Source organism: Erythrolamprus reginae, chromosome 5, assembly GCF_031021105.1.
Source record: "Erythrolamprus reginae isolate rEryReg1 chromosome 5, rEryReg1.hap1, whole genome shotgun sequence".
In the NCBI taxonomy this organism is placed as follows: Eukaryota; Metazoa; Chordata; class Lepidosauria; order Squamata; family Dipsadidae; genus Erythrolamprus; species Erythrolamprus reginae.
In genome coordinates this window covers 106,906,793-106,929,284 of record NC_091954.1, presented here as the reverse complement: position 1 = coordinate 106,929,284, position 22,492 = coordinate 106,906,793, and the positions used below count along the sequence as shown (strand labels likewise).

The 22,492-nt window shown below is 41.3% G+C and overlaps 1 protein-coding gene across 3 annotated transcripts in view; it reads right to left on the bottom strand.

The window, feature by feature from the left end:
- Positions 1 to 412: 412 nt before the first annotated feature.
- Positions 413 to 22,492, bottom strand: part of LOC139168532 (calcium-activated potassium channel subunit beta-2) — a 363,544-nt gene continuing 341,464 nt past the window's right edge. For all 3 annotated transcript variants that reach the window (XM_070754145.1, XM_070754146.1, XM_070754147.1), the window contains 2 exons: positions 13,491 to 13,686; positions 413 to 1,559 (listed from right to left, as the gene is read on the bottom strand). In XM_070754145.1, the coding sequence (XP_070610246.1) occupies positions 1,275 to 1,559; positions 13,491 to 13,686 (481 nt within the window). In that variant the 3' untranslated portion in view covers positions 413 to 1,274. The remainder of the gene's footprint in view (positions 1,560 to 13,490; positions 13,687 to 22,492) is intronic.

Here is a 22,492-nt window from a genome sequence, read left to right as displayed (position 1 = left end):
AGCTTTTCTTTGTGATGGTTATATCCAGATTTGGACACTGTGAAATACAAGAAGAGTACTGCTCACTTTCCAGTTAATAAAGGAAATAACAAAATATAACATAGCCATACTACAATACACCACTAGATAGAATATATTTTTATCTTGTTGCCTAGGTTTTTTGTTTGAAATGTCCCATTTTAAAAAAAAATCTAAAACAGTTGGAAGTAAAAAATGGAGAAAAAAAAACCCCTGTGTGATTTTTCTTTCCTTTAAATTTTTCTTTACAGTGATATGGTAGCAAATGCAAGAAAAATATGCATAATAAACTTGAACGCAAGAGGTTATCTGGTCCCATCTCTGCCAGCAGGGCTCAGGCTGAAATAGTAAATGAAAAACAGTTGACAAGTTTTATAGATCTTGGATGTCTCCCCTCTTTTTGGGCCATAGCTTTGGTAATAATCCATGAGTAAAAAGATACCGCAAATTAATAAACCTTTCAGTGGATATGCAAAATGCCAGAAAGGAAAGAACCCTGAGTATGAAGTCAACATAAATGCTATTGCCTTAATCCAAAAATTTGAATCCTCCCACCATTCAAAGTTGTGCTCATATCCCAATAAAATAATTCATTACAAAAAATGTCTTATCGATTTCAGTGGAATTTAAATGAGATTATTTATGCTCCATTAGATTTGGGCCTGGATGTTTCAGCAACGTGGGTCTTTGGCTTCCCCCTGTGTTTGTAAGATTCTGTACCTGCAAAAGATTTCTGGGTCAAATCGTCCATCTTAGTTTCACTTCCGGTAAAAAAAAATGAGCTCTTACCTTGCCATCCCCTCTCCCTCCAATTTTTTCTGCCCCTTCCCAATGCCTAAGTGGAACTTAAATGGTCCACATGAAGACATGTGGCTAGGATGGAGAACCTTCCAAAACATATTGGTGCTGACATGATGATTCAATCATTAACAAGGCTTGGCAAAAGATCACACTGAGCCCTGTTTTGGCTGTAGGAAAAGGAAAAGGAGGGGGAGAAGAAGAAAAGTAACTAAGTTGCAGCATAAATCAAGATCATATAGATGGCCAACGCAAACCATAATCCCCTCTCTTCATTGTCTGCATAAGAGTTTCATCACAGTTGCATATAGAACAGCCTTTTTCGTTATTGCTCTACTTCATAAAAATATAAAGAACTTAGAACAGAAACGTTACAAACTTAAGGTTCTTTGGTGAAGAATGGAAAAAAACAACAGTATTTCAGCGGTAAGTCAAATCCTAGAAGCTAGTGGTTGCTCCTATCTGTTGATCCGTTGGATCCTTTCACAAAGAAGAGACAAGTATTGGGTCAACTTGACCATGGCAACAATGACAAGTCCACCTATCATCATACACGTTGGCCAAAAGAGTGAGTGGAACAGCACATTGGAACTGTAAAGTTTGGTTAGCAACACATTCTTCTGAATGCCTTCTGGGTCATAGAAACAGGTAAAGTGTTGATACTTCTTGAAGTTTTCCATGACGACATTCACAAAGGACAAAGACTCTTCAAAGTTCTTTCCACACTTGGGTATATAAGAACACTGTAGGAATGGGAAAAAAATAAATGAAAAAAAAGGGAAAGATAGTGCATAATGAGATGAACAAAACATTTCAAACACGATGCTAACTGACACCTCTCATTTTAACTCCCTTTTAATGACCCTGTAATACCTTAATTTGAGGTAGAGCTGTGGTGACTGGGTGGAGTTGAGAATTTACTGGCCAGATGCGATTCCTGACACCATATACAGTGGTACTTCTACCTAAGAATGCCTCTACTTAATAACTTTTCTAGATAAGAACTGGGTGTTCAAGATTTTTTTTGCCTCTTCTTAAGAACCATTTTCTACTTAAGAACCTGAGCCCGGAAACATTTCCCAGGAAATTTGAGAGTGGCACGAAGACCTGGCCAGTTTCCTACCATTCCCCCTGGGTTTCTCTCTCTGGTGCAGTGTATGGGAGGCAGCCTCGCACCGAGTGTATGGGAGGTGCATGCTCCTCCACGCTGCCTCAGAGTCCCTTTCTTTTTCTTTTTAAAGCCTTAAAGTTTTGGATTTTTTTTATTCCCTTCACCTCACCTTCTTCCTTTGGCAGCGACTGTTCTCCTCCTCCTCTTCCTCCTCCTCCTCCCACCCAAATTCCGAGCTTTTATTTCTTTCCTAAGGGGTTTGCATGCATTATTTGCTTTTACATTGATTCCTAAGGGAAAAATTGCTTCTACTTACAAACTTTTCTACTTAAGAACCTGGTCACAGAATGTTCTGCCGGGCTCTATGGTAAGAGTCTCCCGAAAATTCAAGGGTACAAATTTCAGACACACACACACTTGAAAGTTCAAAAACAATGTTCTTTATCACAAAAATTCAAAAGAAACAAAGCACCCTTTTTGTATTGCAAAGAGCACTCATCCCAAAATAACTTTGTAGGCTGTACAATCCCCTTAATCAGTCCTTAAGTACTTAGCTAACAGCTGTGAAGAAACGTCACAGCCCTCCTTCTTCCACAAAGTGAAAAACACACACTTTGCTCTGCTTTGGTTTCAAAGTCGTGAAAAATCAACAAAGTCCGGAAACAGCAATGCACAGTCCTGAAGAACAACGATCAGATAATCTTCCATAACGGCCAAGCCAGCACGTTGCTATTTATATCAGCAGCTCTAATTACTGGAGCCCCACCCAAACACAGGTGGCCTCTCTTATCTCCTGTAATATTTTTTCAATTGGTCTCTTCGATACATAATTCTGCGCATGCGTGGGTCTAACACTTCCTCATCCGAATTGACCCAAGATAATGGAGATTGGCTTCCTGGGCTGTGTGCCAAGCCCTCCTCTTCCAAGTCACCCCCACCTTCTTCTTCGTCCGAGGAAACTACACTACCTGACTCTGTCGGCAATAAAATAGGCCTATGACATGTTGATGTTTCCCCTGCATCCACCTCCACATTCCTTGGGGCAGGAGCTGGGCCAGAGCCAACCACAACACGGAACGAATTAAGTTCGTAGGTAGTATGGTATATATACCATTGTATATATATATTCTTTACCCCTGGGAGTGAAGTATCTACCAATACCTAGGATTGAACCCTCAACCTTTTAATGGGAGGCAAGCATCTTCATAACTAGGCCACCACACCAGTCATATCTGTCATTTTAGCTATAGTTAAAACTAAATATCAATTTTTTAATTTTTTTCTGAAAATGATACCATTATGAAGAATTGCTAATACCTCCTTTTCTAACAATTATCCTCACAATGTGTTGGACTATACTTTCTATAGTCATTAGACATCTGACTACCCAATCTGAACCACACACACAAAATGTCCCATGTATACATTTCATTTCAGGTAGTGATTTCAGGGATAGACATACCTTTTATTTGTTCCTTCGGAGTCATCAAGGCAACAGTGCTAAATGTTGGCAGTTCTAATGATATATTATACACAGAAACTGAAAGCACATTACTTACATAACACAATTCTTAATTTACTTAGACTGAGCAAACAAGGGTATTAGAATTTTGCTCCCCAGGACTTCCGGTTGACGTTGTGGTGAGAATGGCTGGAAAATAGCGGGCTCCATTGAGCCCCTTAAAATCCAGTGGGTAACCACTGTCAGGAGACCCTATGGCAGTGATGGCGAATCTATGGCACGGGTGCCACAGGTGGCACATGGAGCCATATCTGCTGGCAGGTGAGCTGTTGCCCTAGCTCAGCTCCAACGTGCAAGTGTGTGCTGGCCAGCTGATTGTTGGCTCACATAGAGGCTCTGGGAGGGCGTTTTTGGCTTCCAGAGATCCTCCAAGGGGATGGGGAGGGCGTTTTTACTTGGTTCCAGGAAGCCTTTGGGGCCTGGAGAGGGTGGGTCTACCAGAAGTTGGGGAAAAGGCTATTTCGGGGCTCCAGAGAGCCTCCGGGGAGTGGGGGAAAATGTTCTGGCCCGCCCTAGGCATTGAATTACATACTTTGTTTTTTTGAATTTTGAATACTTTGTTACTTTGAATTTTATACTTTGTTTTATGTTTGGTATGAATGTGTTGTTTGGTTTTTTAAAATAATGATAGGGTTTTATATGTTTTTTAATATTAGATTTGTTCTACTATAATATTGTTTTATTATTGTTGTGAGCTGCCCCGAGTCTTCGGAGAGGGGCGGCATACAAATCTAATAAATTATTATTATTATTATTATTATTATTATTATTATTATTATTATTATTATTACAGGTATGGGCCCGAGTCCGCGGAGAGGGGCGGCATACAAGTATGAACAATAATAATAAATAATAAATGGGCACTCATGCATGGGCAATAGTGCACATACACGCTCTTTCGACAACCGAGGGAAAAAAGGTTCTCCATCACTGATGTAGGAGATGTCCAGGATGAGTTCAAGGAGAGGTCAAACACATCATCGGTCATGAGTCTCTTCATGCCCACAAGAGATTTAAGTCCCACCTATTTTGAATTCCAATTGATGCTTATCTATTGCCAATTTGCTTTGAACATTAGTAGTTGAGATTCTTTTAGAGCATTTAGACATGCAATAAACCTGTATTCATTTGAACTGTCTGGACTCCTGATTTCCTGGACAAATGTATAAAATCTATCTGAATGATATATAAAGTTCACCTTCCCTTAAACTCTCAGAGAGAAATGGAAATTACATTATTTCATGCCCACTTGAATGAGGCTCCCTCCTGGGGGTGGTGATGGAAATTCAGTGGAGAGAGGGATGAGATAATATAACATTCTGTACCCCCATTTGGAAGTGAAGGTAACAACAACAACAACAACAACAGAGTTAGAAAGACCTTGGAGATCTTCTAGTCCAACCCCCTGCTTAGGCAGGAAACCCTACACTACTTCAGACAGATAGTTATCCAACATCTTCTTGAAAACTTCCAGTGTTGGAGCATTCACAACTTCTGGAAGCAAGCTGTTCCACTGATGAATTGTTCTAACTGTCAGGAAATTTCTCCCTAGTTCTAAGTTACTTCTCTCCTTGTTTAATTTCCACCCATTTCTTTTTGTTCTACCCTCACGTCCTTTAGAGAATAGCTCCCTCTTCTTTGTGGCAACCCCTGAGATATTGGAAGACTGTTATCATGTCTCCCCTGGTCCTTCTTTTCATTAAACTAGCCATGCCCAGTTCTTGCAACCGTTCTTCATACATTTTAGCCTTTAGGTAGATTGTGTATTAGACTCTAGCTAGCTAATAGAAAATCAGTCCAATGTATCTTTCAACTCTGAAAATTGGTTAGCAGTGCCTAAAGGAGTTTAGGAACATCATTAATCTACTCAGATTGCTGCTAACAATTTCCTCCTCCTCCTCCCTCCTCCTCCTCCCTCCTCCCTCCTCCTCCTCCTCCTCCTCCCTCCTCCTCCTCCTCCTCCTCCTCCCTCCTCCTCCTCCTCCTCCTCCCTCCTCCTCCTCCTCCTCCTCCTCCCTCCTCCTCCCTCCTCCTCCTCCTCCTCCTCCTCCTCCCTCCTCCTCCTCCTCCTTCTCCCTCCTCCTCCTCCTCCTTTTCCCTCCTCCTCCTCCCTCCTCCTCCTCCCTCCTCCTCCTCCTCCTCCTCCCCCCCCCCCCTCCTCCTCTTCAGGTTGTCTCCTGATATATGCAGCAATTCCATCTTGGAGCTGATTTGTGTCAGTAATGTAAAAGCAACGTGTATTTTAATTCCATTCGAAGACTGAATGGCAAGTATTACCATCAAGGGACGTTGCATTAGTAACACCGATTTGCAATTCAAGTTGGTACAACAATATGTCAAAGGAAGAAAGGGAAAAAAAGGGAAGAAGAAGAAAAATCTTAGCAAGGCAAGCATAACCTCTAAAACCACCTTATGCTGAAGGCAAAATAACTATACCTGTGCTAGATTCAAAGGAACTGACTACTGGGAGGATTAAATTGTGAATACAAATAGGCAAAACTGCTTTGAGATTTTTCACAGCTAATGCAGCTGAATAGCTAAGAGCCTAGTTAGATAGTATGGGCAACCAGGTGCAGTTTTTCTCTTAAATAGCACTAATTAGGAAGCTGTCTGTAAAACTGGCAGCATGATAGAGTTTCCCAGCCATCTTTTTCTTTCCAGTTGAAATCACCAACACAGTGAATAGTTTTCCACTTATGACTGACCATGATATAAATATTCTTTCTTTTTTTTAAAAAAAGAAGCATTTGAAAACCATAGGTTTCCTCTTTTGGAGCAGACCATTCACCCAGCAATTTGCTTTCATGCTTATTTTTAGCAAAGAAATGAAACTTTTTAACATTGGCCAACAATTTGCCCACAACCTTTCCTCTTCTGGCTATGTCTCTCTGGCAAGTTGCATTTTTAGCAAGAGGTTGTCACTGTTGTGGCCCATTGACAGACGCCCCCTCCATTAGATACAGTAGTACCGCTAGATACGATTTTAATTAGTTCCAGAAGGGAGCTTGTATGTCGAACAACTCGTATCTGGAACAAATGGCTTTAGACTTTGTTTTTCCCCTCTGAGATAACCAGAAGCAAGGATTAGGTTAGGTTTATTGGATTTATATGCCACCCCTCTCCGCAAACTCGGGGCGGCTATTATTGCGCCACCTAGTGGACGCTCGGCTCGTATCCCGAATTTGAGCTCGGGTCTTGAAAAGAAATTTCTCTCCCCTCGTGGCTCGTATCTTGAAATACTCGCATGTGGAGCAGCTCGTATCTAGAGGTACTACTGTAATCAGAAGGTATGTGAGTCAGGACCAGCATCAAGGCAACGTGTGTACTCTGAAGGAGAAGAGGGAAGGGAGCTATCAGAGACAGAGAGAGAGAGAGACAGACAGACAGACAGAGACACACGGAGAGATAGAGACAGACAGACAGACAGATAGACAGAGAGAAACAGAAAGACAGAGAAAGAGAGAGACAGAGAAACAGAGAGAGACAGAGGTCCAGAGGTGGAGAGTGGGCTGTCTATCAGCCTTCAGATAGAGAGTCAATAGCCCCCGGGTCTGGAGGTGGCTGATGAGGAAGAAAAGAAACAGCTGGGTCCAGTGCTTGACATGCAGATGTGCAGAAGGTAGAGCAGGGAAGAACAGTGGAATTTGTGCTGATCAGTAATGGGCCGCTGCCAGTATGACTGGGATCGCTGATTAGTTAGTAAAAACAGCCATGCATGCGCAGCTGTGTGCCCCCAGTGCGCCCCTGCATGCCCCTGCATGAGATTTGGCTGCTGTGCATGTGCATCAAGCGAAATCTCATGTGAAGATGCTTGCATGCATGAGATTTTGGGCATTTTTTGCTTCTGCGCATGCGTGAAAGCAAAGAAATTGCAAAAAATCCTGAAATCTCGCATGTGCGAGCATCTTCATGCAAGATTTCACTTTTGCATGCATGCACAGAAGCCAAATCTCGTGCTGGGGTGTGTGCCTGCAACAGACGCCTGTGCGTGCCCACTGCCAGGAGCGTACCAGTAGTGCCGGTGGTGGACAGCCCCTCAGTGATGCTGACCCTGCTGCTAGTGAAGCCCAACCCTAGCTCTGGGGATAAAAGGCAGAGGGCAGAGATGAATAGGTGTGGCAGACAACTATTCATCTTCTAAGCCTGCAGGTATACAGAAACCTTTTGTCAGGATTGCCGACACTCCTAATTAAAGAAATCTTTGAGTTGACTTCAGAGGGTTTGTCATATTTGGGAGCTGGGTCTGAACCTGTTAGTACATGGTACATACTGTTATTTGGGATTGCCATGTCTGTTGAACTGCCAAAGACGGGCCACAAGAATGGTGGAAGGTCTTAAGCATAAAACGTATCAGGAAAGACTTAATGAACTCAATCTGTATAGTCTGGAAGACAGAAGGAAAAGAGGGGACATGATCGAAACATTTAAATATGTTAAAGGGTTAAATAAGGTCCAGGGGGGAAGTGTTTTTAATAGGAAAGTGAACACAAGAACAAGGGGACACAATCTGAAGTTAGTTGGGGGAAAGATCAAAAGCAACATGAGAAAATATTATTTTACTGAAAGAGTAGTAGATCCTTGGAACAGACTTCCAGCAGACGTGGTAGATAAATCCACAGTAACTGAATTTAAACATGCCTGGGATAAACATATATCCATCCTAAGATAAAATACAGAAAATAGTATAAGGGCAGACTAGATGGACCATGAGGTCTTTTTCTGCCGTCAGACTTCTATGTTTCTATGTTTCTATTGTAGTTTATTATATTTACAGTTGTAATATCACTTTAAGGACATTGGCTGGTTAGCCATAAGAGGGCGCCAGTACTCTCTCCTGACGATGATGCTGGATTGCTCATTCACCCTTTGCCTTTACCTTGAGGAGAGAGTGTATTTTGTTTAGTGCTTGTAGATTATTTCTGCTTTATGTATATATGTGAATAATACTTATTCAAGATACTAAGTCTGTGTTGTTACTGGTGGTATCGCACATCCACATTCTTCCTTAATCTCTGCTCAGCGTATGTCGAAGGGTTTGTAGCCTAGCTGCACCGAGACATACCAACAGAACCGTCACCCACTGTGCTACTAAAGGTTAGTCTAGCTTTCTCCACACTACCTGCCATTTCTAGAATTTAAACCTCCTTCTTTCTTTTAGTTCACATGGCAAATTTGGATCTGTCTTAGAACTAAGCAGAGGCATCAAGTGTATTTATTTATTTATTTATTTATTCATACATTCATTCATTCATTCATGTATGTATGTATGTATGTATGTATGTATGTATGTATGTATGTATGTATGTATGTAGCTATCTATCTATCTATCTATCTATCTATCTATCTATCTATCTATCTATCTATCATCTATCTATCTATCTATCTATCTATCTATCTATCTATCTATCTATCTATCTATCTATTTATTGTTAGAGTTGGAAGGGACCGTGTGGGTCATCAAGTCCAACCCCCTGCCTAAGCAGTAACCCTATTGCATCCCAGCCAAATGGCAGTCCAATTTCCTCTTAAAAATGTCCAGACTATTGGAGTTCACAACGTCCGCTGGTAGGGTTGTGTGGAGGTCAGTTGCAGAAGCGAGGGGGCTATGGAGTGGAGAGCAGAAATCTTCTCCAATTCTCTTAGTGCCTCCTAAGTGTGCAGGACCAGTATGCTGGCTAAAGGGATTCTGGGACTTGAAGTCCACCTGTCTTAGTGCCTCCTAAGTGTGCAGGACCAGCATGCTGGCTAAAAGAATTCTGGGACTTGAAGTCCACCTGTCTTAGTGCCTCCTAAATGTGCAGGACCAGCATGCTGTCTAAAGGGATTCTGGGACTTGAAGTCCACCTGTCTTAGTGCCTCCTAAGTGTGCAGGACCAGCATGCTGGCTAAAGGGATTCTGGGACTTGAAGTCCACCTGTCTTAGTGCCTCCTAAGTGTGCAGGACCAGCATGCTGGCTAAAGGGATTCTGGGACTTGAAGTCCACCTGTCTTAGTGCCTCCTAAGTGTGCAGGACCAGCATGCTGGCTAAAGGAATTCTGGGACTTGAAGTCCACCTGTCTTAGTGCCTCCTAAGTGTGCAGGACCAGCATGCTGGCTAAAGGGATTCTGGGACTTGAAGTCCACCTGTCTACCATACTAGGCTTACGTCCTCTGCGATTCACCAGCCTATGCTGGTAAAAAATGGTAGAGGTTGTAATACAACTCCTCTGAAGAGCACTATTTGGAGAAGACAGTCATGACCATAACACCACATGGCCAGAGGCCCTGACCAAACTCATTGCATACGAAAGCTGTCAGCACTTCCCAGCTCACAGAGTGGTTGCTGAAATAGAACCGATCTCTTTTTGTGTATGCCAACAATGTCTCACAAAGAAACAAAACAGCATCAGACCGATGCACAAATCTGTTATGCTTGGCAGAAGCAATTATACATCTGCTGACAATCACAGGGACCGGGCTTCTGGTTTTGCCCTATTTCAGGCAATTAGCTATCTATGTAGCAAGGACTTTTGTATCATTGTGTGACTGAAAGCAGATAATGAACAGATAGTTTCCCTGAATGCCACCCGTGCAAAATCAAAGTGTCCTTTTACACATGCACAAAAAGGCAAACGGCCATCTGGAAGAAAAACCGCAAGTAACAGACTGGAAGTGGTGATTTGCAGAATAATATGACATAGAATAATATGTGCAGAATAATATGACGTAGCTGTCCACACGGTCTATAGAAAATGTGAATTTCTGTATTAGTAACTCCCATTATATTTTCAGCATAAAAGAAAGTGGGGCTATAGCTCATATTCCAAAGTTACTTTTTGAGTTAAAAGAAAAGGTCCTAGCAGGTATCTAACACAGGGGTCTGCAACCTTAAACACTCATTTATCTATCTGTCTGTCTATCTTTTAATTTTTTAAAATAAATTTTATTGGTTTAAAATACATATATACACATTTACAAAAATATAAGATAGATAATCAAATCCATAAATCAAAATGAGACAAAACTGACACATACAAACAAAAATAATCCTAGTAATATAGTTAATTACTCATTTAAGTACACTAAACAATAATAACTATAACAATCAACAAATAACATAATATATATTATTTAGATTTAAATTCTCTTATCTATCTATCTATCTATCTATCTATCTATCTATCTATCTATCTATCTATCTATCTATCTATCTATCTATCAATCTATCAATCCATCCATCCATCCACCCACCCACCCACCCACCCACCCACCCACCCACCACCCACCCACCTATCTTTCTTTCTTTCTTTCTTTCTTTCTATCTTTCTATCTTTCTATCTATCTATTAGATTTGTATGCCGCCCCTCTCCGAAGACTCGGGGCGGCTCACAACAGCAATAAAAAACAATATAACAGTGGAACAAATCTAATATTAAAAACATATAAAACCCTATTATTATTTAAAAAACCAAATAGCACATTCATACCAAACATAAAACAAAGTATAAAAAAACTTGGGGGAAAGGTGTCTCAACTCCCCCATGCCTGGCGGAGGTTTGGCCCATTTCCCACAGGAAAGAAAACACTGGGAACCACAAAATCTGGGTGGGCCTGGCCAACTCAAAATCACTCACTCTCCTTCCCCTGTCACAATGACCATAATAGCAATGCCTACTCAGGTTTTGTGACTCCCGGTGTTTACTTTTCTGTGGGAAATGGGTATCTCTGTCTGTCCCTGTCTCTCTTTCTCGTCCATTTAAAGCATTGATTTGACTTTATGTAAAGCACTTACCAAATTTATTTGAATCAACTTAGACTTCCTTTCATGCATCACACTAATGGTTTGCTTAATCGTGCTTTGTGGAATAAACCACAGTGGTTCTGCCCATACATCAATCTAGGCTACTTATGGTTTATAAACTATAATGACTTGTTTCACAAAATACATGAAGCTGAAATCTAATGAAGTATTTATAATTTAGTGTGATGCACGAGCCCCCGTCTTGGTTAGCAAACGGGGGGGGGACTTTGCTGCAAGGTTAGATAAGTGATTATAGAAGATAGGTTTTTTTAAAAAAATTGGATTTTTAAAAAACGGGCAATCCTACATTATTAGGGTGTTATCCGCAGGATCTGGTCAGTGGGGTGCTTAAATTTGGCCTGTGGGGTCAGCCTGGAAATAGAAAAGAACTTGCCCGCGGTGCCTCTGGCAGTCAAAATAGGGCCATGGGGTGGGTAGACTGTACGCAGCCCCCATGTGGCCCGTTTTTGAACTGGATGGCCTTCAGAAGCACTTTGCTGGCCAAAATTAGGCACAGAAGGGGGCTGTATATGGCCCCTGCACAGCCCAGTTTGGCCAGCAAAGTGCTGCCAGAGACCATCCGGGCAGCTGGCCCGTCTGTCCCCTTGCCGGCCTTCAGAGAACTACAATTCTTCTCTTGATCTGGACATCGAAGAAATGCAGTTTGACACCTCTATTCTCAGGGGTGGGCAGCAGGCAGGACGCAGTTCTACCGGTGGAAATGAAGCTGTGGGCCCAGCTCCAGCTAACTATCCCCCCTTCCCATCCTCCTCCTCTTCCTCGGAAAGTGGCAGGGAGACCAGCACCGGCAGGAGTTGCAGAGGGCTCTTTTCCTCCTGCCTCTTTTTTCAACAGCTGATCAGCACCATTTGCCTAGCGGACCCAGCTTGAGGCAGGGGGGGGTAGACCCAGGAAAGAGAGCGTGCGAAACACGAAGCAAATTGTCACCCCAGAGAGCGACACTGGTGACATTGTAAGTCGAGGACTTAACAGTTCACTTGAATGATGATGATCATTCAAGCCACTCCCCCTGGTCACATGGCCAGCAAGCCACTCCTACCCAGTCACATGACCATCAAGACACATCCACAAAATAACCCACAGTGTGGCAGTAAAGATTTTGGCTGCCCATTATTGCCTATTCTATAGGTACATATTTATTATATTTATTTAATTGGACTCATATGCCGCCCTTCTCCATGGACTAGGGGCGGCTGACAACATATATCAAAATACATAACAATAGTTTTTGTCCAATTAATATACTAAAAACAATTCTTAGATTTCTAATTTTAAAACATATAATAATAATAATAATAATAATAATAATAAGAATAATAATAATAAAAATTTATTAGATTTGTATGCCTATATATATATCTCTTGCAGCCACTTCATTACCTCACTAGGTAACATCGTCATGATGAAATGTCTGCAGGAAAACAACCAAGCTCAGAGAACATTGCGATTTCCATGAATACAGTACAGTAGTACCTTTAGATACGAGTTTAATTTGTTCCAGAACGGAGCTTGTATGTCGAACAACTCGTATCTCGAACAAATGGCTTTAGACTTTGTTTTTCCCCTCCGAGATAACCAGAAGCAAGGATTCTTCTGCCACCTAGTGGACGCTCCAGTCTTGAAAAGAAATTTCTCTCCCCTCGTGGCTCGTAACTTGGAATACTCACATGTGGAGCAGCTCGTATCTAGAGGTACTACTGTATTGGCTTCCTACATGGATGGGAGGGGGGGGAAGGAAATGGCACACTGGTAGCAGAAATTGATCTGCGTGCACAGCTGCAAGTGACCAGCAGGGGCATGCATTGGAGTGAGATTTAGTTTCTGCGCATGCGCAAAAAGCAAAATCTTGCGAGAGGACACACGCATGCGTGAGATTTCAATGGTTTTCGGTGATTTTTCGCTAAACATATATCCATCCTAAGATAAAATACAGAAAATAGTATAAGGGCAGACTAGATAGACCATGAGGTCTTTTTCTGCCGTCAGACTTTTATGTTTCTATGATTGGAGTTTTGCAGCCCAGATATTGTATGCTTTCTCTATTTTTCATGGTGTATAAAGCCAGGAGGACTAGAAATTCCAATGAGAAATAAAATAAACACAGCTAGGGATTAAATTGCACAAAGGACAATCAGATTCCATGAATCTAGACAGCAGTGACTGAAAAAAAATGGGCACCCTGAAACTCATCCCTCCCATCCAACAGTGCATTTCTTTTGACAACGGATGACGTCCTTACCTCAGAATTAATCTTGATGGTCTCTTCTGTGTGGTAAAGCAGGAACTTCTGCCCTGAAGAGGAAACATTGACATAGACCTGTAAGCAGGGGTATTGAGAGTTTTTTGAGCACTCCGGGCCACAGCTGAACGAGCAGTTGAAGGTTTCCGTGATGGAGATGTTGAGGAGTGTGCACTGTGTCTCTTCGGTCCAAACGCTGGCAAAAAAAAAAGAGGGATGGACAACAGGGATGCAACAGAGCTGGGTTATTTTTGATCCTATTTGCATAGTGATAGTTTTGACAGTCTTGCTTTTTTTTTTAGATGCCCAGTTATATTCCTTGAACCTCAATATTTAATAACTATTTGGTTAGTAACTATTAGTAATTACAGTGGTACTTTTACTTAAGAACTTAATTTGTTCTGTGACCAGGTTCTTAAGTAGAAATGTTTGTAAGTAGAAGCAATTTTTCCCATAGGAATCAATGTAAAAGCAAATAATGTATGCAAACCTATTAGGAAAAAATAAAAGCTCGGAATTTGGGTGGGAGGAGGAGGAGGAAGAAGAAGAGGAGGAAGACGGTCGCTGCCCAGAGCGAAGGGAGCGTTTATTTTATCTGGGCGCTGGCAGAGGTTTATTTTCTCTCCAAGTGCCCAGAGAAAGGGAAATGCTTTGTTCGCTCTGGACTGCCAAACAGTGATGGGCGAACCCAACGGTGTTCGAGTTTCGCAAGTTCGGACGAACTTTAGGCAAAATTTGGCCGAACCCGAACCGAACACGAACGGGGAATCCCACCAAGAGATTCCGGTGGTGGAGCAGGTTGCTAAGGATGCCAAGGTGATCACTTCCTGGATTCCATGGAATCAAGGAAGTGATCACCTTGGCGTCCTTAGCAACCTGCCGGTGATGTCAAGGCTCTGCCCCCGGAATCTCTTCATGGGAAGGATTGCCCAGCTCCTTCAAAGGGAGGTCTTCACGTAAAAATAAACATTGTTATTTTTACAAAAAAGGACACTGCAGCGGTGCTGCAAGCAAAGGACGGTCCTTTCACGTAAAAATAAACATGCAGTGTCCTTTCATGTAAAAATAACAATATTTAAAGGGGGAATGGGAGGAAATTGGCCGGGCCTTTGTGCCGATCTCAAATTTCCTGGGAAATTTTTCTGGGCTCAAGTTCTTAAGTAGAAAATGGTTCTTAAGAAGAGGCAAAAAAACCCTAAACACCTGGTTCTTATCTAGAAAAGTTCTTAAGTAAAGGTGTTCTTAAGTAGAGGTACCACTGTATTTGGTTACTTTAGAATATGGAACTTACTACCTGACTCTGTAGAATCATCACCTAACCCCCAAAACCTTCCCCTTAGATTATCCACTGTTGACCTCTCCCGATTCCTAAGAGGTCAGTAAGGGCGTGCATAAATGCACCAGCATGCCTACCATCACCCGTCCTAATGTTTCTCTCTGACTAGCATCATGCATATAAATATTGTTATATCTGTGTATAGTACCAATTTGTACTTGACAAAATAAATAAATAAAAATAAATAAAAAATGTTCTCCTGCAATCATTTTAGGTGTCGCAAATTTACTGAAACTTGACAAGTTACGGAGAGAAAACAAATGTCCGGCCAAATCAGATAAAAGGACAAATATGCCCAGGAGGGATGCAGTTTTCAACCATGAAGTCATCTGAATCTTATCACCCACACTACAACAGGAATAACATGGAATTTTCTGCAGCTGACCTGATACAAAACCCATTTAATTGGGAATAAACTTTATTTGATCACTGGAAAAAAGAACAGGCCTTGACAATAATTCATAAGTTAGCCAGTTTTTAATAAAATGAGAGAAAAAAAACACCTGACACATTTCTTGGCTGACTATATTTGACTAGAAAAAATACTACTGTATATACCTTGTTTCCCCGAAAACAAGACACTGTCTTATATTAATTTTTGCTCCAAAAGTTGTGCTACGTCTTATTTTCGGGGGGTGCCTTATATTTCTCTAATATGACAAATTCACAGGCAGAAAAGCTAACACCCCCAAAGAAAGTGTACCGTATGGTACACTGATTACAGTACGGTACCTGTCAGTATGGCACCAACACACACAAACGACGGCACTTATATGGTACAACAGTATACTCCCGCTATTGCAGCTTCCAGCCACCAGAGGAACTACAGTCTATGCACTGTAGTGGAGACTGTAATGGTGGTGAGACAGCAGCAGACTGTGTCTGCTGTACTGGACGGTACAAAGTGATGGAAGGGGCCAGCAGGGGACGCCACATTATTACGGTACCACTATGAACAGCTTTGAATGGTACCATATGTTTTTCCATCGTACCATATGTAAACTTGACTACGCCTTATTTTTTGGGGGTGCTTTATATTAGCAAATTCTGCAAGACCTCTGACATGCCTTACTTTTGGGGTACATCTTATTTTCGGGGAAACAGGGTATATAAATACTATAGGAAAAATACTATATATTGACACTGAAAGTAATTAATTTGGAACTAATAATTTTTTTGGGGGGGGGAGATTAACTATAAATAATGTATTGAAAAAGTCTGTATGGAGAAAAAAAATTATCAACCCCCCCTATATATGTATAGGGGGTGGTGGTAATTTTTTTCTCCATACAGACTTTTTCAATACATTATTTATAGTTAATCTCCCCCCCAAAAATTATTAGTTCCAAATTAATTACTTTCAGTGTCAATCCAACCCCCCAACCTTGACCTCTAATTTTGTCATCTAGGTATCCAATTTTCTTCAAGCTTAATTTCTTTTAAACCTTATTAAGTTAATATCCTTCTCCAGCCCTACCAAACTGAGCTGTAGATGCTAACACTAAATGTCCAGATACATAAAGTAAGAAGACCATGGATTTTCCAAGCTTAGGAAACTTAGAAAACATAGAAGATTGACGGCAGAAAAAGACCTCATGGTCCATCTAGTCTGCCTTTATACTATTTCCTGTATTTTATCTTAAGGTGGATGTATGTTTATCCCAGGCATGTTTAAATTCAGTTACTATGGATTTACCAACCATGTCTGCTGGAAGTTTGTTCCAAGCATCTACCACTCTTTCAGTAAAATAATATTTTCTCACATTGTTTCTGATCTTTCCCCCAACTAACCTCAGATTGTGCCCCCTTGTTCTTGTGTTCACTTTCCTGTTAAAAACACTTCCCTCCTGAACCTTATTTAACCCTTTAACATGTTTAAATGTTTCAGTTATGTCCCCCCTTTTCTTTCTGTCCTCCAGACTACACAGATTGAGTTCATGAAGTCTTTCCTGATACGTTTTATGCTTAAGACCTTCCACCATTTTTTTACCCCGTCTTTGGACCTGTCCATATATATTTGCCTTCATTCAATTTGTATTAACTTCTCTATCCATCATTATTAATAGGATGAGATAGCGTCCAGCATTTCACTACAGGGATAACGAGATAGTGAGACAGTGTCCACCATTTTACCACAGAGGAGTATTGCCTAGTACAATATTAGGTTACTAGAGTTTTTTGATGCAAAGCATAGAATGTAGATTATTTGGTTGCAACGTGAGTGGAGACTGAAAAAGAGTCAACTGAACATAACTTTAATTGGCAGGGATGAATAATTAAAGATGCCTGAGAATAGGGTGATTTTGAAATGTAAATGCGGGGGGTTAGCTGTTTTTTTTTTAAAAAAAATTGGATTTTATCTGCAAATGATGAGAAATATAAAAGAAAGCCTCATAATGATGACTGCAGATGTTACTGTGTTTCTCAAACCAGGAGACGTAAGGGTGAAGGACAGAAGCTCATACTTTATTTTTAGAGGAGAAGGGTGATTTGCAACTTGGGGCTCTTATTCTCTTTGGTTTGTCGAGTCCTGTTCCGTGGCTCACCATAGCTGAGGAAGGGGTGAGGGAATGATGATGTGGCAAGAGAGACGGCGGATGGAACGGCAAGAGAGGCAGCGGCTCAGCAGCGGCAAGCTCACCTCTGATGTGAAATGCCTGTCCTATCCCTCTATTGCAGTGTTTCCCAACCTTGGCAACTTGAAGATATCTGGACTTCAACTCCCAGAATTCCCCAGCCAGCATTTGGTGGCTGGGGAATTCTGGGAGTTGAAGTCCAAATATCTTCAAGTTGCCAAGGTTGGGAAACACTGGTCTATTGGGTCTGCACAGCCCAGCTGATGCCCAGCAGCAACGGCGGCTGCCGCTTAACTCCCGTCACTCAACTGACCGGCCCAGTGACTCTCCGCAGCATCAGAACAACCGCTGAACTGTTTCAGTGGACGCTCCCAGCGCTGACTTTACGTGGACTTTGATTAAGCCATTTCAACGTATTCTGAGGCTTCGGCCTGTTTAGGAACATAATCTAGAGTTTTGCCACATTTGTGTCCTGGCTCAGTTTGTTCCGCCAGGTCCAACCTAGATCAGCAGATTTTGTCAGGTTGTTGTGGGTGTTGTGGTTGGCTCTGGCCCAGCTCCTGCCCCAGGGAATGGGGAGGTGGATGCAGGGGAAAATGCAACATGTCACAGGCCTGTGTTATTGCCGACAGAATCAGTTCAGAGTTTAGTTTCCTGGGACGAAGAAGAAAGTGGGAGTGACTCAGCAGAGGAGGACTTGGCACATAGCCCAGGCAGTCAATCTCCCTTATCTTCCATTGATTCAGATGATGACATTTTGGACCCATGCAAACGCAGAATTATGTGTAGAAGAGACCAAGTAAGAACATATTACAGGAAATAAGGGAGGCCACCTGTGTTTGGGTGGGGCTCCAGTAATAAGGGCTGCTGCCAGAAATAGCAGCATGTGGGTTTGGCCATTGTGGAAGAATATCTGATCAGAGTTCGTCAGGAATCTTGTGTTGCTGGACTTTGTTGCTTTTTCACGCCTTTGAAAACAAAGCAGAGCAACATGTGTGTGTGTGTGTGTGTCTCACTTCATTGGAAGAAGAAGGGGTGTGAAGTTTCTTCACAGCTGCTAGCTAAGTACTTAATGACTGCTTAAGGGAAATTGTACAGACTGCCCGGTTGTTTTGGGAAGAGTGCTCTTTGCAATACAAAAAGAGTGCTTTGTTTATTTTGAATTTTGTGATAAAGAACATTGTTTTGAATTTTCAAACGTGTGTGTGTCTGAAATTTGTACCCTTGAATTTTCGGGAGGCTCTTATCAGAGAGCCCGGCAGAGCAGTGGATAATTAAAAATCAGAGTTCTTATTGAAGAGAAGCAGTAATGCTTAGTCATAAAGGATTACTTGGGAAAATATATACAACGATAAAATATGTGTTAAGATAAAGAAAGTTATAGGTAGTTTAGTTTCACTTTATAGTTGTTTTAATAATGTTAGTTTGTTTATTATTTTTATTTTCTTAAATATGTTGAAGTAGGTAACAAATAAAGTCTTGACTTTACAATTTGGGTGGGAGTCGGGGAGCCTGCATGATAAATAATTGAAGTATACATGAAATTATTTTGTTAATGGAAAAAAGCATGTAGTAATTTATTTACTTGAGACAAATTATAGTCTGGTGTATAATTAATATAATATAAATATAGTGACTTTAATGCTAATATCTGTACATACTATTATTAATTTGATTTTCTTTGATTTTCTTCTGTATTTACTTTTGTGTTTTCTTTTTAAAAGTGGAAAATTAGTAAAGATATTTTTAAAAAAATCATAGCAAGTCACCAATTGATGCTGAAGGGACTGTGACCCTGGCAGAAGAAACAGTGGATTCTTGGAAAGGAAGCCACAAAAGGTTTGGTTGGGTAGCTGAAACCCACAGTCATGTAATGAAGCTACGGTGAAGCTTGTTTGTATGAGCAGGCCTCCAACCTAGTCAGGGAAAAGCAACTGTTATTAAACGTCTGTGGAGATTCTCAGTCATACAAGTCATATCAAACGACCTAAGTGCTAAAGCCCACTGCAACAATATCGCCAAAAAGGCTTCCAGAGTTGTTAACCTGATCCTACGTAGCTTCTGCTCTGGCAATCTCACACTACTGACTAGAGCCTACAAAACCTATGCCAGACCCATTCTCGAATACAGCTCATCTGTCTGGAACCCATACCACATCTCAGACATCAACACTCTCGAAAATGTCCAAAGATATTTCACCAGAAGAGCCCTTCACTTCTCCACTAGAAACAGAATACCCTACGAAAATAGACTAACTATCCTGGGTCTAGAAAGCTTAGAACTGCGGCGCCTAAAAACACGATTTAAGTATTGCCCACAAGATCATATGCTGCAACGTCCTGCCTGTCGGCGACTACTTCAGCTTCAACCGCAACAACACAAGAGCACTCAACAGATTCAAACTTAATATTAACCGCTCCAAACTTGACTGTAAAAAATATGACTTTAACAATCGAGTTGTTGAAGCGTGGAACTCATTACCGAACTCAATAGTGTCAACTCCCAACCCCCAACATTTCTCCCTTAGATTCTCCACGATTGACCTCTCCAGGTTCCTAAGAGGCCAGTAAGGGGCGTATATAAGTGCACTGATGTGCCTATCGTCCCCTGTCCAATTGTCTTCCCTTATCTTAAATATCATACATATTCTCTCCTTATCTATCTATCTATCTATCTATCTATCTATCTATCTATCTATCTATCTATCTATCTATCTATCTATCTATCTATCTATCTCTCTATCTATCTATCTATCATCTATCTATATCATATATATTCTCTCCTTATCTCTTATATCATATATATCCTCTCCCTCCCATCCACTTCTCTTCTTTTTTACTTTCTATCTTCATATATATTACTTAATGTCTATTCTCTTCCATATGTATTGTATATTGGACAAAGAATAAATAAATAAATAAATAAATAAATAAATAAATAAAAAAGTCATGGTTGTCCCAAAATTGCTTTTTCAAAAGGCAACTAGACTTTGTTTTTTCTTTGAAGAGATTTTGCTTCTCATCCATCAAAGCTGAAGAAGCTTCTTGGATAAGAAGCAAAATGTCCTCAAAGAAAAATAAAGTCCAGTTCCTTTTGAAAAAGCACTTTCGGGATAATAATTGTTATTAAAAGAATAACAGACTTGCAGGTCTTCTAGTCTAAACCCCCACCCGAGCAGAAGACTATATATCATTCTAGACAAATTGCTGTCAAATCTTTCCAGTGATGGAGCACCCACAACTTCTGGAGGCAAGGCGTTTCATTGATTAATTGTTCTCACTGTCAGGAAATTTCTCCTTGGTTCTAGGTTGGATCTCTCTTTGATAGGTTTCCATCTATTACTTCTTGTCTTGCCCTCAGATGCTTTGGAGAATAGGTTGACCCCCTTTTCTTTGTGGCAGCCTCTCAAATATTGTCAGGCTGCGATCATGTCATCCCTATCTTTCTCTTTGTTAGACGAGACATATCTAACATATCTAATAATGAACCATAGCTTGGCATGCTATGGTCCATGGGGTTGCAGAGAGTTGCATGTGACTTTGTGACTGAACAACAACAACAACAATGTAGAAACATTTGGTAGCATCTTGGTGAACCCTATATTGGAGATCCCCTCCCATTCAAAGTTTGATGCAATATTTGGTATGACAAGATTAATTCTGTTTATTCATAGTAGTGAAGTTATCCAGTTAAAACCATAGAGGGTCAAGGACTCCAGGATTATCTAACTGACTTTGCCAGAAGGACATCACTAGAAAATTCCATAGAGGTGCCATGGAGTTGAATGAGAAATTAGAGAAATATCTTGAGGGAAAGGTGATGCAATCTCCTTTCACATTCTTGCTATATGGATGTCTCTGTGAAATAACCAGTGCTCAGACTCAATTGGCAGAAACTTTACTATGGGTTTTCCCATGCACTTCATTTACTGAGCCATTAGTCCTGTTGTTTGATTTGCAAATGTAATCAACACATGGCCCATTAAGTCACTGCCTTGTTTCAGCATGCCTAGTTGGAAAATGTGACAGTTGAATCAATGTCCCTTGTCTTCCCCAACAATGTTTTTGCTGAGTTCAGATACTGAAGAGGCAGGAGATTGGCAGTGAAATTTCAGCTCTTTATTGGTTATAGTGAGCAAACATCAGCCCCCGCATGCTTTTGGCAGGGGTTTAAATAGGAAGCCCTTTTGGAAAGGAGCCAATCAGAATTTCCCTGCTCTACTTCCTTGTCGGACTTGAGTGAAAACTTCCCAGCTTCTCAGGATATAACAATTTTTATACTAACTCAGCAAAAACTCTGGATAGGCAGCGTGAACTTCTTCTCTCATTTCCAAATAACATTAATGTACAATTTGAAAACCATTGACCAGAGAGAATCCCCCTGACATTAAAGTACAGGTAGTTTAGTGACCATTTGAAGTTACGAGTCTACGGAAAGGGGCGGCATACAAATCTAATAAATAATAATAATAATAATAATAATAATAATAATAATAATACAACAGGACTGGAAAATGTAACTTATGACCCGTTCTTGCACTTACAACCATTAACAGCATCCTCATAGACACATGTTCAAAATTCATATTCTTGGCAACTGGTTCATATTTACGAGGGTTGCAATGTCCTGGGCCATGGTGGAACAGTGGTTAGAATCAGAGGTGGGTTCCTGCCAGTTTGGGCCAGCTCTATAGAACCGGTAGCGGGAATTTGCTGAACCAGCAGTAATGGCTGTCTGGCCCCGCCCCTGAACTGGCTTTCTTGGTGGCGCCTATGGCAGCACCATCTTGTTTTTCGGTTCTGCGCACACAGATAAGCCATGTTCATTTTGGGTAGACCTTGTGTTTGGAGAGTATATAGCAGTGATGGCGAACCCATGGCACGGGTGCCACAGGTGGCATGCGGAGCCATATCTGCTGGCACGCAAGCCACTGCCCTAGCTCGGCTCCAACTGTGTGCCAGCCAGCTGATTTTTGGCTTGCACAGAGGCTCTGGGAGGGTGTTTTTGGCTTCCAGAGAGCCTCCAGGGGAGATGGGGAGGGTGTTTTTACCCTCCTCCGGCTCCAGGGAAGCCTTTGGAGCCTGGGGAGG